The sequence below is a fragment of the Elaeis guineensis genome, chromosome 1 (assembly GCF_000442705.2).
Source record: "Elaeis guineensis isolate ETL-2024a chromosome 1, EG11, whole genome shotgun sequence".
Lineage (NCBI taxonomy): Eukaryota > Viridiplantae > Streptophyta > Magnoliopsida > Arecales > Arecaceae > Elaeis > Elaeis guineensis.
Window position 1 is genome coordinate 167,850,999 of NC_025993.2, and position 14,940 is coordinate 167,865,938.

General features: G+C 40.2%; 1 protein-coding gene across 1 annotated transcript; it reads right to left on the reverse strand.

The window, feature by feature from the left end:
- Nucleotides 1-9,735: 9,735 nt before the first annotated feature.
- LOC109506786 (large ribosomal subunit protein eL39-like) lies at nt 9,736-12,660 on the reverse strand. The gene is made up of 3 exons (XM_019855753.2): nt 12,549-12,660; nt 10,110-10,248; nt 9,736-10,011 (listed from the first exon to the last, which is right to left on the reverse strand). The coding sequence occupies exons 1-3, from the start codon at nt 12,658-12,660 to the stop codon at nt 9,963-9,965; spliced, it is 300 nt and encodes a 99-aa protein (XP_019711312.1). The 3' UTR covers nt 9,736-9,962.
- Between the last annotated feature and the right edge of the window lie 2,280 nt (nt 12,661-14,940).

The window sequence follows — 14,940 nt, forward strand, 5'->3', positions numbered from 1 at the left end:
CTTTTGGATTTTTTTTTTTTTTGGAGAGTGATGTTTGTTTGTTTTTGTTGGCACTCGGTTTGTAACGTCATCCAGGCTGACCTCAGGTGAGGCCCGATCAGGACCACGGCGTTCTTGCTATCTTGATTTGTTGTGGCCCGTTTTGGAACATCCTTTCCCGAATATGCAAGATATATAAAATAGAACTCGTCTTAAGGTAAGGTAACATGAACGGCGTAAGCTAAAAGATTCCTCCACGCTCGGTTCTGAGATTTCTCCCAGAACCCCTATCTATATCAGCGTCATATTTGAGAAGCACTCCGGATCTTGTCAGACTCCCGCAGTCCTCAAAGTGGAACGGGATGATCGGAACGAGCGTGCGAAGGATACAATGGAGAGCCCTGTAAAACAAGGTATGGTTCCAGTGTTACTGTACGTTGCATTGCATATTGTTACAACAAGGGATCACTTTATTGTTCCGGTGATCACGTGTCATGGCCCGGCCCGGCCCACGTAACAAATCCAACCCACAAAACTCAAATGAAAAAAAAAAAAAAAAAAAAAAAAAGTCTTCTTCCTCCTCTCGCTGGCTTCTAATCGGAGTCGGAAAGAGTCCCTCCCTCTGGCTCTATTTAAGGAGGAGAACCCTCCTCTCTCCCTCTCACCAGAGGTCCGAGACTCAGTCGGTGGCAATCGTCGGAAAACCATCGCGGAAGACCGATCTGTGCCCGTCCAATTTTCTCGCCGGAAAACCTCGCCGGCGTCGAAGGTGAGCCTTCTCCTCCTTCCTCTCTTCTCTCCTTTCCTTTCCGTGCTGGTGTGCATGCTCGCCGGCGATCGGAGTCGCCGGATTTTGTTGTGAAAGAACCTCTATTTTTGTCCGTTTTTCTTTGATTTCCGACGCCGGTGGTCACCGCCGACCACCGGTTTGGCCTCTACGAACCCACGAGGGTTGCCCCCTTTGCCGTTGGCCTTCGCCGTATCGGCCGTGGCCCGAACGGTCGGTCAAAAGGAAGGAACTTGCCGGTCCCCTGTTTCGGCCCAAGTTAAGCCCGGGAAGAAGAAAAAGAAGAAGAAGAAGAAGGAAAAGAAAAGAAAAAGAAAAAGAAAAGAAAAAAAAGAAGAAGGAAAAAAAAAGAAAAAAATAAAAAAAGAAAAGAAAAAGAAGAAGGAAAAAAAAAGAAAAAAAAAGAGAAGAAAAAGAAGAAGAAAAATAATATAATAATAATAAATAGAATTTTTTATTCTCTCTCTTCCATGAAGAAAAAGAAAAAGAAAAAAAAGAGAAAAAAATTATTAAATTAATTAATAAATAATGATATAAATAATAAAATATGAGAAAGAGAGTTTCTCTCTCTTTCCTCTCTTCCTTCAGCCTGAACTAGTATTTTCTCTCTCTAGAATTGAACTTTCTCTCTCTATTTTCTCTCTCTAAGTTATTTCTCTCTCCTAAGATTTTTTAGAATCTTAAGAAGAATGATGATGAATTTAAATGATCCTAGTGATGAATTTTTGATCTGTGTCACCGAACGGTATACCGACATCCACTTTGATCAGATTAGGTATTTTTAGATTTTAATTTCTATAATTTTATTAAATTATCCACATAATAATTTCAGCATGATTTGATCTGATCGATCGGATTTGTTGAATCATATCGTCCGAGGAGTCCAAGATGAATTTTCTCTCTCTAAAATTTTTTCTCTCTAAAATTTTCTCTCTCTAAAGCCATTTCTCTCTCTATCGATTTTTCTCTCTTGATTGATTTATCAATGAGAGTTTTTTTTAATATTTCTGATCTGATGAAGAATCTTGATCCATGATTATTGGGTAGTGTATTGGCACCCATCTTGATCAGACAATGAATCTTTAGATTTGATCATCCATGATCTCGATCTAGCCATGACTTGATTTGATCATGTTGGTTTCATCAATCGAGATATTGGACCGATCGTAATGTTGGATTGTGTCACCTGATCAATTCGAATTGTACCTCATGAATTCTCTCTCCTCTAATTATCTCTCTCTACTTGATTTTATGAAATCGATGAAGAAATCTCGATCCTATCACTTCGAATCCGATTTGATCTGATAGTCAAATTTTGGATTGTTTAGGTCTTAATTAGATTTTGATTAGATGAAATTAGATAATCGGACCCAATCTAAACCGTTGAAATATGGTATTCATATTCTTTCTAATTATTGAAATTGATTCTGTATAGGATTTTGGATGTTTGATCATGGGATATCGCGATATGATCTACGAACAGAATTTTTGAAAAAAAATTTATAGAATTATGTGGATTTATTGGAATGCGTTCGAGGTAAGTAGTGTTTCATTTTTTCTAGATTTATCGATAAATTAGAATATATTTTTCTGACATGATTTGTGGAACGATGTATGAATTAGATGAATGATATTTTGTTATGAAAATATCTTATTTGAAATGTTATGATGAAGCATGATTGAACATATTGATTCCATGATGCATTATATTGATTGATTTTGATACTACATGATTATATATTTTATTATCGAAATTAGAATATGAAATATGATTTATGAAGAATTATGATATAAGAAACATTATAAATTGACAACCTGACTATGTAAAGGACCCTGCCAATGGGGGCATATACGTTGGCAATTGATTTGTCCTGAGAGATTTACGTCGCCAGAGAGACCAGCGACAAACCGTCAGAGAGACCAACGGTTCCGAAGGACTTTGCTGCCAGATGATTCGCAACTCACCGCAAGAAGATACGTGGTGTTATGACCCTGCGACAGGAAAAATATGATCATAGCTCATGGTTGACGAAAAGAATTGAAGAACGAAAGAAATTGAAATCTCGAAAGAAACTTGAATTTTCAAAAAAAAAATGAATTTGGCATGAATTATATTGCATAATTAGAAATTGATTTCGAATTAATGAACTCTATATGCTTATTTTCTATAAATGATTATTTACTTAAATGCCTGATGAAATCTGTTGAGAAGTGATCATTGCTTACTGGGCTGTCTAGCTCATTACCTCCTATTTTACTGTTTTTACAGATGTTGAGGAATTAAGATGGTACAAGATATGAATGGAAGAGTGATCAGAAGCAGAATCTTCATACTTTTATTTTAGGTTGAAAGGCTTATTGAATTTGATATAAAGCCTATGAATTGTTGTTGAATTTATTGAGATATTAAAGAAAAAATTTAGATCGTTATATTTTAGATTTAAATTATTGACTAATTATTCCACTGTTGTTTTAGGATAGCATGATAAGATGCCTTGCATGCTTATGAGAAGAGTTTTCTATGAGTATGCGGCGCTTGCCATGACCTTCGATTCACAATCTCGGGTCGGGGGCGTGACAATTAATATGGTATCAGAGCGTTAGTAGATGAACTAAGATGTGTATAGGAGTGTTAGTGGATAGACACTATGGACATTATAGTGTAGATCTTTGATGATTATAGTGGGAAAAATATTTAAAAATTTTGATTAAACATTGAGATTATGTATAAAAGAATCGCAAGAGATTATGACATATGGAGTTTGAAATATGATGGATGATCTATTGATCGTGATATGATTAGTTAGATTTTGATTGAAAGTAATTACAAAAGGATTGACATAAAATTTTATTGTGCATTGTGGTTATTAATTTGATCATTGGTTATTCAAGTGAATCGTAAGTTCAAATTCGATGTGAGAATAATACTATGATATTACTTTTAGTTGAGAAGTTGACTATTATTGGCAAGATAAAGATTTGATGATAAAATATTATTCCAGGATGGACTAAGAAAAATCTTTTATGATGCTTGATTGGAATATTTATCGAAATTAAACTTGGTATGTAGATCATATATAAAGTGACATATTAGGATGAATGCATATTTGAGGATATTACAAAAAAACCTATTTCTTATTGATGAAATTGATTATGAGGTTGTAGAATATTCATCGTACTGGAATCTCTAATCATCATCCTTAGATCTAGATAATAGATCTTATTATGTCTCTAAGAGACTACATGATATGTATGAAATTTCAATTTAAAGATTTCATATCTAAGTTGATCAAGAGATTTTCTGATATTATTGTTGAGATTGTTAATGAAAAATTGATATCTTCATATTAAGATAAAAGATCTGATTTATATTTATTTTAGATTAAGGGATCCATGTGAATTTATAATTTAAAAATTTTGGATTTGAGAATTGATATGGAGTTCCTTTGCTTTTGTTAACAAGGTCCCTAATTGAATCTACTATTAAATGGATATTTAATTTTTTTGAAGCTTGTATGAATGTTATGAAAGAATATTTGATAGATATTGAAGATCCTGATGATAGAAATTTTAGAAAAAAAAATAATGATTTGAAATTCTTATATATTCAGATTATGTCCAAATTTGATGGAGCATCGAAGAATTTTCTCGTTGATTTGATTTATAAAGATTTTAATTTAAAAATTTTTAAATTAAATTGATATGAGAATTAAAATTTGATTCACATTGATTATAGTAAATCTACATGATTTTAAATATGATATTGGACTCAAGAGTTAATCAAGATTATTGTACACCAGTAAAAGTATGAATGAGAATCAAAAGTTAATCTTTGACTTCAATTGAAATTTAAAATTTTAGATCTTTTCTATTGATAAGATAAAGAAATAATTTGATCAAATTTTTTTTTGATGAACCTAAGAAATTTTGATTGTTAGATCAGAGTGCGCAGCGGAAGCATGGTAATCTGAATTTTTTTGAGTAAGTCAGGAATGTTGATTCTTTGAGTCAAAGAATTATGATAGATGATATAGTTTGATACAAAAAATTTATTGATATTAGAAAGAATAATATTTTAAAAATTTTGAATTATTTTAGAATCCTAATGTAATTTTTAAAAGTAGTGCTTCCACCTACTATGCTACAAAAATAATTAGCATCCTAATTTTAGGATGAGTGGACCTTTAATTTTTTATTTTAGATTTAGAATATTTAGAGATAAATTTTCTCTATCCTAAAATTAAATTTTATAATTCTCTATTTATTAGGAAGAATTTGAGATCGTTTATCGAATGATGATTTTGATCTTAAATTATTATACTCAAATATTTAGCTCTAGGGTATAATAAAATTTGAAGTTTGAACTCTTTTGATTATTATTATTTCTCTGACTGAATAGAAAAGATTGAGGTTATCTATTGATATTGACGATTATTCTACAAAAGATAGATTGAAGTTATTTATAATTTAATTTGATAATGAATCGATTAATTAAGAGTTGTTAATGTTTAGATAAAGAAAATTGATATACTTACTTAGAATAGAGATATTGATTTTGATTATAAGAAAAATATAGTTTTGATTTAGATCAAATTTTGAGTTATTGATTTTTATTATGGAATGACTTAATGATAAAATTTGCTACAAGAATTAGAATATTTAAGAGTTTGAGGGTTTGAGTAAGAAAATTTCGATGACTAGAAATAGTGATATTAATTCAATCAACAATGGTAATATTGATCTTTATGAAATGACTTAATGATGAAGTTGTATCGAGAATTAAAATATCAAAAATTCGAGAATGAGATTGAAATGATAAATCTTCAACCTTTGAAAGTATGAATAAAAGAAAATATTTTTAAATTTTGATTGATTGGGATGTCATTATATGATTCACATAAGTATGTTTTTCCTATCTTATGATGGGTTGAAATTAAGAGTGGATAATATTTAAAAAAAAAATGAATGATGATGATGAATGAAGTTCTTATGCAAGAATAGAGACATTGATTTTCTTCTACCTACAAGAGATGGATTTAATTTTAATTTGAGTCGTGAGATATTGAACATGATTTTTATAAGAAATGAGATCATAATTTCGAAATCTTGAAATATTAAAAATCTTTAAGATGTTGGTCTTGATAGATAAAAAAAATGAATGGTTCCGTTTCAGATCGATATTGATGTATTGACTTTTTCCTTATGAAATGATTTAAGAATGAATTTGTATTAAGAATTAGAATTTTGAAATATTTGAGGATGAGATTCAAGTCAGAAAATATGAAGACTCAAGTAAGAAAAATTTCGAAGATGAAATTTTTTTTAAAGGAGAAGAATGTCATGGCCCGACCCAGCCCACATAACAAACCCAGCCCATAAAACCCAAATGAAAAAAAAAGAAGAAAAACAGGGGAGAAGACTCCCTTCGGGAGTCTTCTTCCTCCTCTCGCCGGCTCCTAATCGGAGTTGGAAAGAGCCCCCCCCTCTGGCTCTATTTAAGGAGGAGAACCCTCCTCTCTCCCTCTCACCGGAGATCCGAGACCCAGTCGGCGGCAATCGTCGGAAAACCATCGTGGAAGACCGACCTGTGCCCGTCCAATTTTCTCGTCGGAAAGCCTCGCCGGCGTCGAAGGTGAGCCTTTTCCTCCTTCCTCTCTTCTCCCCTTTCCTTACTATGCTGGTGTGCATGCTCGCCGGCGATCGGAGTCGTCGGATTTTGTTGCAGAAGAACCTCTATTTTTGCCCGTTTTTCTTTAATTTTCGACGTCGGTGGTCACCGCCGACCACCGGTTTGGCCTCTCCGAACCCATGAGGGTTGCCCCCTTTGTCGTTGGCCTTCGTCGTGTCGGCCGTGGCCCGAATGGTCAGTCAAAAGGAATGGACTTGTCGGTCTCCTGTTTCGGCCCAAGTTAAGTTCGGGAAGAAGAAAAAGAAGAAGAAGAAGAAGGAAAAGAAAAGAAAAAGAAAAAGAAAAGAAAAAAAAAGAAGAAGGAAAAAAAAAGAAAAAAAGAAAAGAAAAAGAAGAAGGAAAAAGAAAAAGAAAAAAAAAGAGAAAAGAAAAAGAAGAAGAAAAATAATATAATAATAATAAATAGAATTTTCTCTCCTCTCTCTTCCGTGAAGAAAAAGAAAAAAAAGAGAAAAAAAAAATTAAATTAATTAATAAATAATGATATAAATAGTAAAATATGAGAAAGAGAGTTTCTCTCTCTTTCCTCTCTCCCTTCAGTCTGAACTAGTATTTTCTCTCTCTAGAATTAAACTTTCTCTCTCTAAATTATTTCTCTCTCTTAAGATTTTCTAGAATCTTGAGAAGAATGATGATGAATTTAAATGATCATAGTGATGAATTTTTGATCTGTGATCACCGAACGGTATACCGACATCCACTTTGATCAGATTAAGTATTTTTAGATTTTAATTTCTATAATTTTATTAAATTATCCACATGATAATTTCAGCATGATTTGATCTGATCGATCGGATTTGTTGAATCATATCGTTCGAGGAGTCTAAGATGAATTTTTTCTCTCTAGAATTTTCTCTCTCTAAAGTCATTTCTCTTTCTATTGATTTTTTTCTCTTGATTGATTTATCAATGAGAGTTTCTTTTAATATTTTTGATCTGATGAAGAATCTTGATCCATAATTATTGGGTAGTGTATTGGCACCCACCTTGATCAGACCATGAATCTTTAGATTTGATCATCCATGATCCCGATCTAGCTATGACTTGATTTGGTAATGTTCATTTCACCAATCGAGATATTGGACCAATTGTAATGTTGGATTGTGTCACCTGATCAATTCAAATTGTACCTCATAAATTCTCTCTCCTCTAATTATCTCTCTCTACTTGATTTTATGAAATCGATGAAGAAACCTCGGTCCTATCACTTCGAATCTGATTTGATCTGAGAGTCAAATTTTGGATCGTTTAGGTCATAATTAGATTTTGATTAGATGATCGGACCCAATCTAAATCGTTGAAATATGGTATTCGTATTCTTTCTAATTATTGAAATTGATTCTGTATAGGATTTTGGATGTTTGATCATGGGATATCGCGATATGATCTACAAACAGAATTTTTGGAAGAAAATTTATAGAATTATGTGGATTTATTGGAATGCGTTCGAGGTAAGTAATGTTTCATTTTTTTTAGATTTATCGATAAATTATAATATATTTTTCTGACATGATTTGTGAAACGATGCATGAATTGGATGAATGGTATTTTGTTATAAAAATATCTTATTTGAAATGTTATGATGAAACATGATTGAACATATTGATTCCATGATGCATTATATTGATTGATTTCGATACTACATGATTATATGTTTTATTATCGAAATTAGAATATGAAATATGATTTATGAAGAATTATGATATAAGAAACATTATGAATTGACAACCTGACTATGTAAAGGACTCTGCCAATGAGGGCATATACGTTGGCAATTGATTTGTCCTGAGGGGTTTACGTCGCCAGAGAGACCAGCGACAAACCGTCAGAGAGATCAGTGGTTCCGAAGGACTTTGCTGCCAGATAATTTGCAGCTCATCGCAAGAAGATACGTGGTGTTATGACTCTGCCACAGAAAAAATATGGTCATAGCTCATGGTTGACGAAAAGAATTGAAGAACGAAAGAAATTGAAATCTCGAAAAAAATTTAAATTTTTGAAAAAAAAATAAATTAGACATGAATTATATTGCATAATTGAAAATTGATTTCGAATTAATGAACTCTATATACTTATTTTCTATAAATTATTATTTACTTAAATGTCCGATGAAATCTGTTGAGAAGTGATCATTGCTTACTGGGCTGTCTAGCTCATTACCTCCGATTTTACTGTTTTTACAGATGTTGAGGAATTAAGATGATACAAGATATGAATGGAAGAGTGATCAGAAGCAGAATCTCCATACTTTTATTTTAGGTTGAAATGTTTATTGAATTTGATGTAAAGCCTATGAATCGTTGTTGAATTTATTGAGATATTAAAGAAGAAATTTAGATCGTTATATTTTAAATTTAAATTATTGATTAATTATTCCACTGTTGTTTTAGGATAGCATGATAAGATGCCTTGCATGCTTATGGAAAAATTTTTTTATGAGTATGCAACAGTTGCCATAATCTTTGATTCATAATCTCGAATTGGAAGCGTGACATCACGTATCCTGCGAGTATCACCGTCAAAAAAGCTGTGGTTCGAGTGATGCTTGCACAATTTTTCTTGATATGCTCTGCTCCTTGCCACTACCTTATTATGCATTGTTTTCAAGTTGCCCCTTTTCGCATCCTCAATACATTGAAGTTTTCTAACCATCTGAACAATTAATATATTAATTACGTTGCTTCTACCAATATCTTACTCATTCACAACATTGTAACCTGTTTGCTTCTCTGTCACATACTTTTCTTCCTCCTAAGACAGCCTATACTAGGAATCACACCACTCTATGCAGTCAACTAGTACTAAAATTTATCTTCATCGTATATTTCTTTAGCCTCCCAAATCAAATCTATACTAGAAAATACCAGACAGTCTCCAGAATCAACTATTTCTCAATTGTATCTTCATCATTCTAAGAGTTAATTTGTCTAAGGTTTCTTATATCCCTTTCTTAATAAAATGATTATGAAATTTAGTGCCAAATGCATCCTGAGTATTCACCTTCTTTCCATTGATGATAGGTCACTCTAATTCAATAATTTTGGTAGGCAAACAGATAGTAACACATCTCCCAAAAAAAAGGACAAACAACAACATGCAACAAAAACCACCATGCGCAATACCCAAACCGACATAGACTGCCCAATCAAACATGTGACACCAATACACATGCTAGTGTACAAGCGAACAATATAAAACAGATAGATTATCAAATATATACTCATATTTTGATTCATTGGATTAACATAACGAACAAAACACGGGTAGAAATCAATAGCCGTTATCCAACATGAAAGCATTGCATTGAATGGAAACAGAGTACAATTCAGTACCGCAACATTTTAGACCGAGCTCATTAGAGCCAGAATCCAATGCCCCGACATAGAAAATCCGTAAAGAGAATTCCACAAATATCAACTACACCTGGAGATAACAGTACGGGCAAAAAAAAAAAAAAAAAAAGTCAATCTCTGCTATAGAAGGGAAAGGAGTCCACCTAGGGCACCCTCAAAACCCTAGCTTCGTGCGGCGCCAGTGCCTGCGCTTGGCGTTGTACCTAACCATTATTGATAAAAAGACCACCATCTTAGATAACAGAGCGCGGAGAACAGGATGAAAATCCAAGAAAAAAAGAGCCAAAAATCGAAAGAATACCTGATGGTGTTGTTGGTCCTCCTGCGGATCCAGTGGGGGATGGGACGGTTCTGCCTCATCTTCTTTGCCAACTTTTTCTTGATCCTAAAGGTCTTGTGCGATGGCTCCGAGAAAGAAGAAGAGGAAAGAGAGAAAATATCTCAGATCGAACCCTTCAAAACCCTAATTGGAGCTCCTGACAACCCGAAATACGAAGAAAAGGGAGAGATTACTGTTGGGGTATACCGACCGACCCCACTTACGCCGACTCACCGTCGGGCCTACATGACTGGTGCCCGACTCTGCCAACCGACGGCAGCCGTCGCCGACCGACCGAATATACGTCGGTCGGACAGACCTTCTTCGCTCTCGATCGGCCGAACTATGGAGCCCGATGTCCGACTCCCACAACGCGCCCGACGGACTGTCGGAGGGTTCCCGGGCTTCCGTCCGACGCCCCTCAACCAGCCGCCGACCTATAGTCGGTCGGCTCCTCCAAACGCCTACGACTGCTGGAGGCTACCAGTCCTGACACCGGCATGCGGCACAGTCGCCTTGGGGCATTATCCCACTTAAGGCATGGGTCAACCCTAGTGATTTGACAGTCCCACGGCGATTTGACAACCTCACGGTGGCTCTGACAGTTCTCAGCGATTTGACAATTCTTCCATTGTCTGCGCCATTAATGACGGCGCCATATCGCGCTCCACTATATATATCGGGGAAGGCAACAGTAATGAGAGGTCTTTCCGAAACCCTTAATCCCTCCTCCTCTCTAGCTCTCGCTCTCACCCTCTCTCGTTGAGTTCCTTGATTCTTGTCTACTGTTGCCTAGTTTCCTCTCTGACTTGACCGTCGGAGGGTCCCCGTCGGAGTCGCTTCCGGTCAGTGCGGACTTCTTTTGTAGGTGCTCGTTTTCGATGACCAGGCGACGAGGGGATTGGCCGCAACAGATTGGCGCGTCAGGTAGGGGCGTAGCGACAGCACCAGGGATTGTAACCCCCACGGAACTCGAAACATCTCTTAAGATGACGAGAACAAGAGCTCAACGGTCGAGGGTCATCGGATCGGCGAGGCGCTCTTCCCACCGGGAAGAGGCCTCTCCTCCACCCTCCATGGCGGAACCTAGCTCTCCGCATCCCGCGGTGACCACGGAGGCGCAGATCGCGGCGATCGTGCGGCAGATGACCGTGCTGACAGACGCAGTCAAGAGCCTTCAGCAACAACCAATCCGATTGTCGCCCTCGCCGGCCGAGCAACCGGCGGCACGTTCGATGCCCTCTAGGAGCAGCCACCGATGCCCGCGTCGGTCTCCGTCACCTCCTCCGGAGCACCTGCCACAGCGCTCCCACCGAGAGGAGGAGGGGCGGCCGCAGCGTGACACCCATCGGCCTTGACGATCTTCTCCCTCCCGGCTGGAACGAGCGAGGAAGAAGAAGCGACCGCGAACACCGTCCGCCTCCCTCTCGGACTCATCGGGAGACTCCACCCCTGGGGTCTCTCAGCACCGACGGATCGACGACTACGAACGCAGGTTCGAAGAAATCGACCGTCGGCTTGCCCAGCTGCAGGTGGACGGACAGAAGTCCTCAAACGATGTAGACTTCCAGACTGCCCAACCTCTCTCCCGACTCATCCGCGACGAACCGATCCCTAGTCGGTTCAAGATGCCACACGTGGAGCCTTACGACGACTCCACCGATCCGGTTGACCACCTGAAGAGCTATAAGGCTCTCATGATGATCTAAGGGACGACCGATGCTCTTCTTTGCATCGGCTTCCCCGCCACGCTCCGCAAAGCTGCCAAGGCCTGGTACTCCGGTCTTCGATCAGGAAGTATCCCCTCCTTTGGGCAGCTTGAGCACTCTTTTGTGGCCCACTTCAACACCAGCTGGAAACCACCACGAACCTCGGACAGTCTTTTTTTTCTCAAACAGGGAGAAAACGAGACGCTCCGACACTTCGTGATGCGATTCAACGAGACCACGCTTGAGGTTCGGGACCTCAACGAAGACATGGCTATTTCGGCCATGAAGCGGGGGCTGAGGGCATCCCGATTCACATATTCCTTGGACAAGACCCTCCCCCGGACGTACGTCGAACTGCTGGAGCGCGCGTACAAGTACATGCGCGCAGACGAAGGAGCTTCCGACCGGCGCCTGACCGAGTCCAAGAGCTCGAAGGAGAAGCGAAGGAAGGGTCCAGACCCAGTCGAGCCTAGCAGGCCCCCGACCGACGGTCGGATCTCGCCTCCTCGACAGAACCAGAGGTCGCCTCGACGGCGGAGTCCAAGGCCGACACATCCCAGGTACGACTCCTATACTCCTCTCTCTGCTCCTCGTGGCAGATTTTGATGGAGATCGAAGGGGAAGAATACCTGCGACGGCCTCTGCCTCTGAAGGCAAAGGGCCTCGACCGACGAAAGTACTATCGATTCCATCGGGGCCACGGCCACATTACCGAGCAATGTATCCAACTTGAGGATGAGATTGAAGTCCTCATACGCCGGAGATATCTCGGCAAGTTTCGGAGGAATCTGCTGACCCGGACTGTCACCGACCAACGACCCCATCCGACTGAAGAAGCGACGAATAACCAACCAACAGTCGGGATCATCAATATGATTTCCAAACGACTGGGCTCGGGGATGCCTGCCTGGAGGGAAGCCGATGAAGAAGCCACGCCCGGATGATGTAATTACTTTTACAGATGAAGATGATCGGGGCATTCAAACTCCCCATGACGACGCTGTTGTTGTCTCGGCAACAATAGCAAATTATGATGTAAAAAAAATCTTTATAGATAATGAAAGTTCAATGAACGTTTTGTTTTACTCGACCTTCTCCCGGATGCGACTGTCGACCGACCGACTTAAGAGAGTCTCTACGCCCCTGATAGGCTTTGCTGGAGATGCTATCACGGTGGAAGGCAAAGTCACTTTGCTCGTGACGGCTAGAACCGAACCACGACAGAGCACAATCCACTTGACCTTTGCGGTCGTCCAAGTGCCGTCGGCCTACAATGCCATACTCGGAAGGCCCGGACTAAACGCCCTCAGGGCGATAGTTTTGACGTATCATCTCCTGGTTCGGTTCTCGACCAAAAATAGAGTCGGGGGATGCGCGGGGATCAACAGCTCGCTCGTCGATGCTTCCAGATCTCCGCTCAAAGCGAGGAGTTGAAGGGCTCCCTAACGGTCGACAAGTTGGACCAACGGGAGGAGGAAGAACAGGGTGAACCGGCCGAACAGCTCGTTCCCATCTCGATAGTGGAGGATCCCGACCGAAGGGTATGGGTCGGGTCTCAATTACCCGACCCCGAGCGATGACAGTTGGCAGAGCTACTGAAGGCCAATGCCGACATATTCGTCTGGTCGGCAGCGGATATGTCGGACATCCCCCCGGAGACAATGACACACCGACTCAACATCGACCCAGCGGTGAGATCGGTGAGGCAGAAGAAACGATCTTTTGCTCCTGAAAGACAGAAGGCCATTGACGAAGAGGTGGACAAGCTGCTCGAGGCAGGCTTCATCAGGGAAACTACATACCTCGATTGGCTCGCCAACGTCGTCATGGTTAAAAAGGCCAACGGGAGTTGGAGGATTTGCATCGACTATACCGACCTAAACTGCGCCTGCCCGAAGGACAACTTCCCACTCCCAAAGATCAACCAGCTGGTAGACGCGACGTCCGGCCACCGGCTGCTCAGTTTCATGGACGCTTTTGCCGAATACAATCAGATCCGAATGGCGCCCGAAGATGAGGAGCACACCACCTTCGTGACCGCAAAGGACCTCTACTGCTACAGGGTAATGCCCTTCGGACTAAAGAACGTCAGAGCTACCTACCAGCGACTCGTCAATAAGGTCTTCAAAGACCAGATCGGGCGCAACATGGAAGTGTATGTGGACGACATACTGGTAAAGAGTGCGCAGACTATAGATCACGTTCGTGATTTTGAGAAAACTTTTCGCACTCTACGACGACACCGGATGAAGCTGAATCCGACTAAGTGCACATTCGGAGTGACTTCAGGGAAGTTCCTCGGGTTCCTCATTTCTCAACGTGGAATCGAGGCCAATCCTGAGAAAATAGAGGCAATCATCGACATGCGGCACTCGGACACCAAGAAGGAGGTCCAGCAGCTGAACGAAAAAATCATTGCCCTCAGTCGATTCATCTCTCGATCGGCTGAAAGATGCCTCCCGTTCTTCAAAATCCTGAGGCAGGTGAAGGGCTTCTCTTGGTCGGATGAGTGCCAACGGGCCTTCGAGGACCTGAAAAGGTACCTGACTTCCCTGCCGCTGCTTGTGAAGCCAGAATCCGGGGAGACGCTGTATCTCTATTTGGCCACTTCCCCCGAGGTGGTTAGCTCGGTGCTCGTCCGGGAGAACGAGAGCCGAATTCACCAACCTATATATTACACCAGCAAAGTGTTCCATGGTGCTGAAGCTCGGTACTCGGAGATAGAAAAGATGATATTTGCCCTGACTGTGTCCGCACAACGACTCTGTCCATACTTCCAAGCACATGCCATTATGGTCCTCACCAACCAGCCCTTGAGGGCGGTATTGCGCCGACCCAACACATCGGGATGACTGACGAAATGGGTGATGAAGCTCAGCGAGTTCGACATACAGTACCGACCGCAACCCGCCTTGAAGGCCCAGGTTTTGGCCGACTTTATCGCAGAATGTCCGACAACCGACCAAGGGTCGGAAGGCGAGAACCCTGGAGGACCTGCGACCACCGAGCCTGACCCGGGGTCCACCTGGGTACTGCACATCGACGGAGCTTCGAATGCTCAGGAGAGCGGGGCCGGACTCCTGCTCTCCAACTCGGAAGGAATG

Excerpts from the sequence above, each read along its gene's own strand:
- LOC109506786 (XM_019855753.2), bottom strand. The coding sequence starts at position 12,660 with ATGGGGTCGTTGGTCGGTGACAGTCCGGGTCAGCAGATTCCTCCGAAA. Across the intron at positions 10,249-12,548 it reads CAAGTTGGATACATTGCTCG|ATATTTTCTCTCTTTCCTCT; the intron begins GTAATGTGGCCG and ends GTTCGATCTGAG. Across the intron at positions 10,012-10,109 it reads AGGACCAACAACACCATCAG|GTACAACGCCAAGCGCAGGC; the intron begins GTATTCTTTCGA and ends AATAATGGTTAG.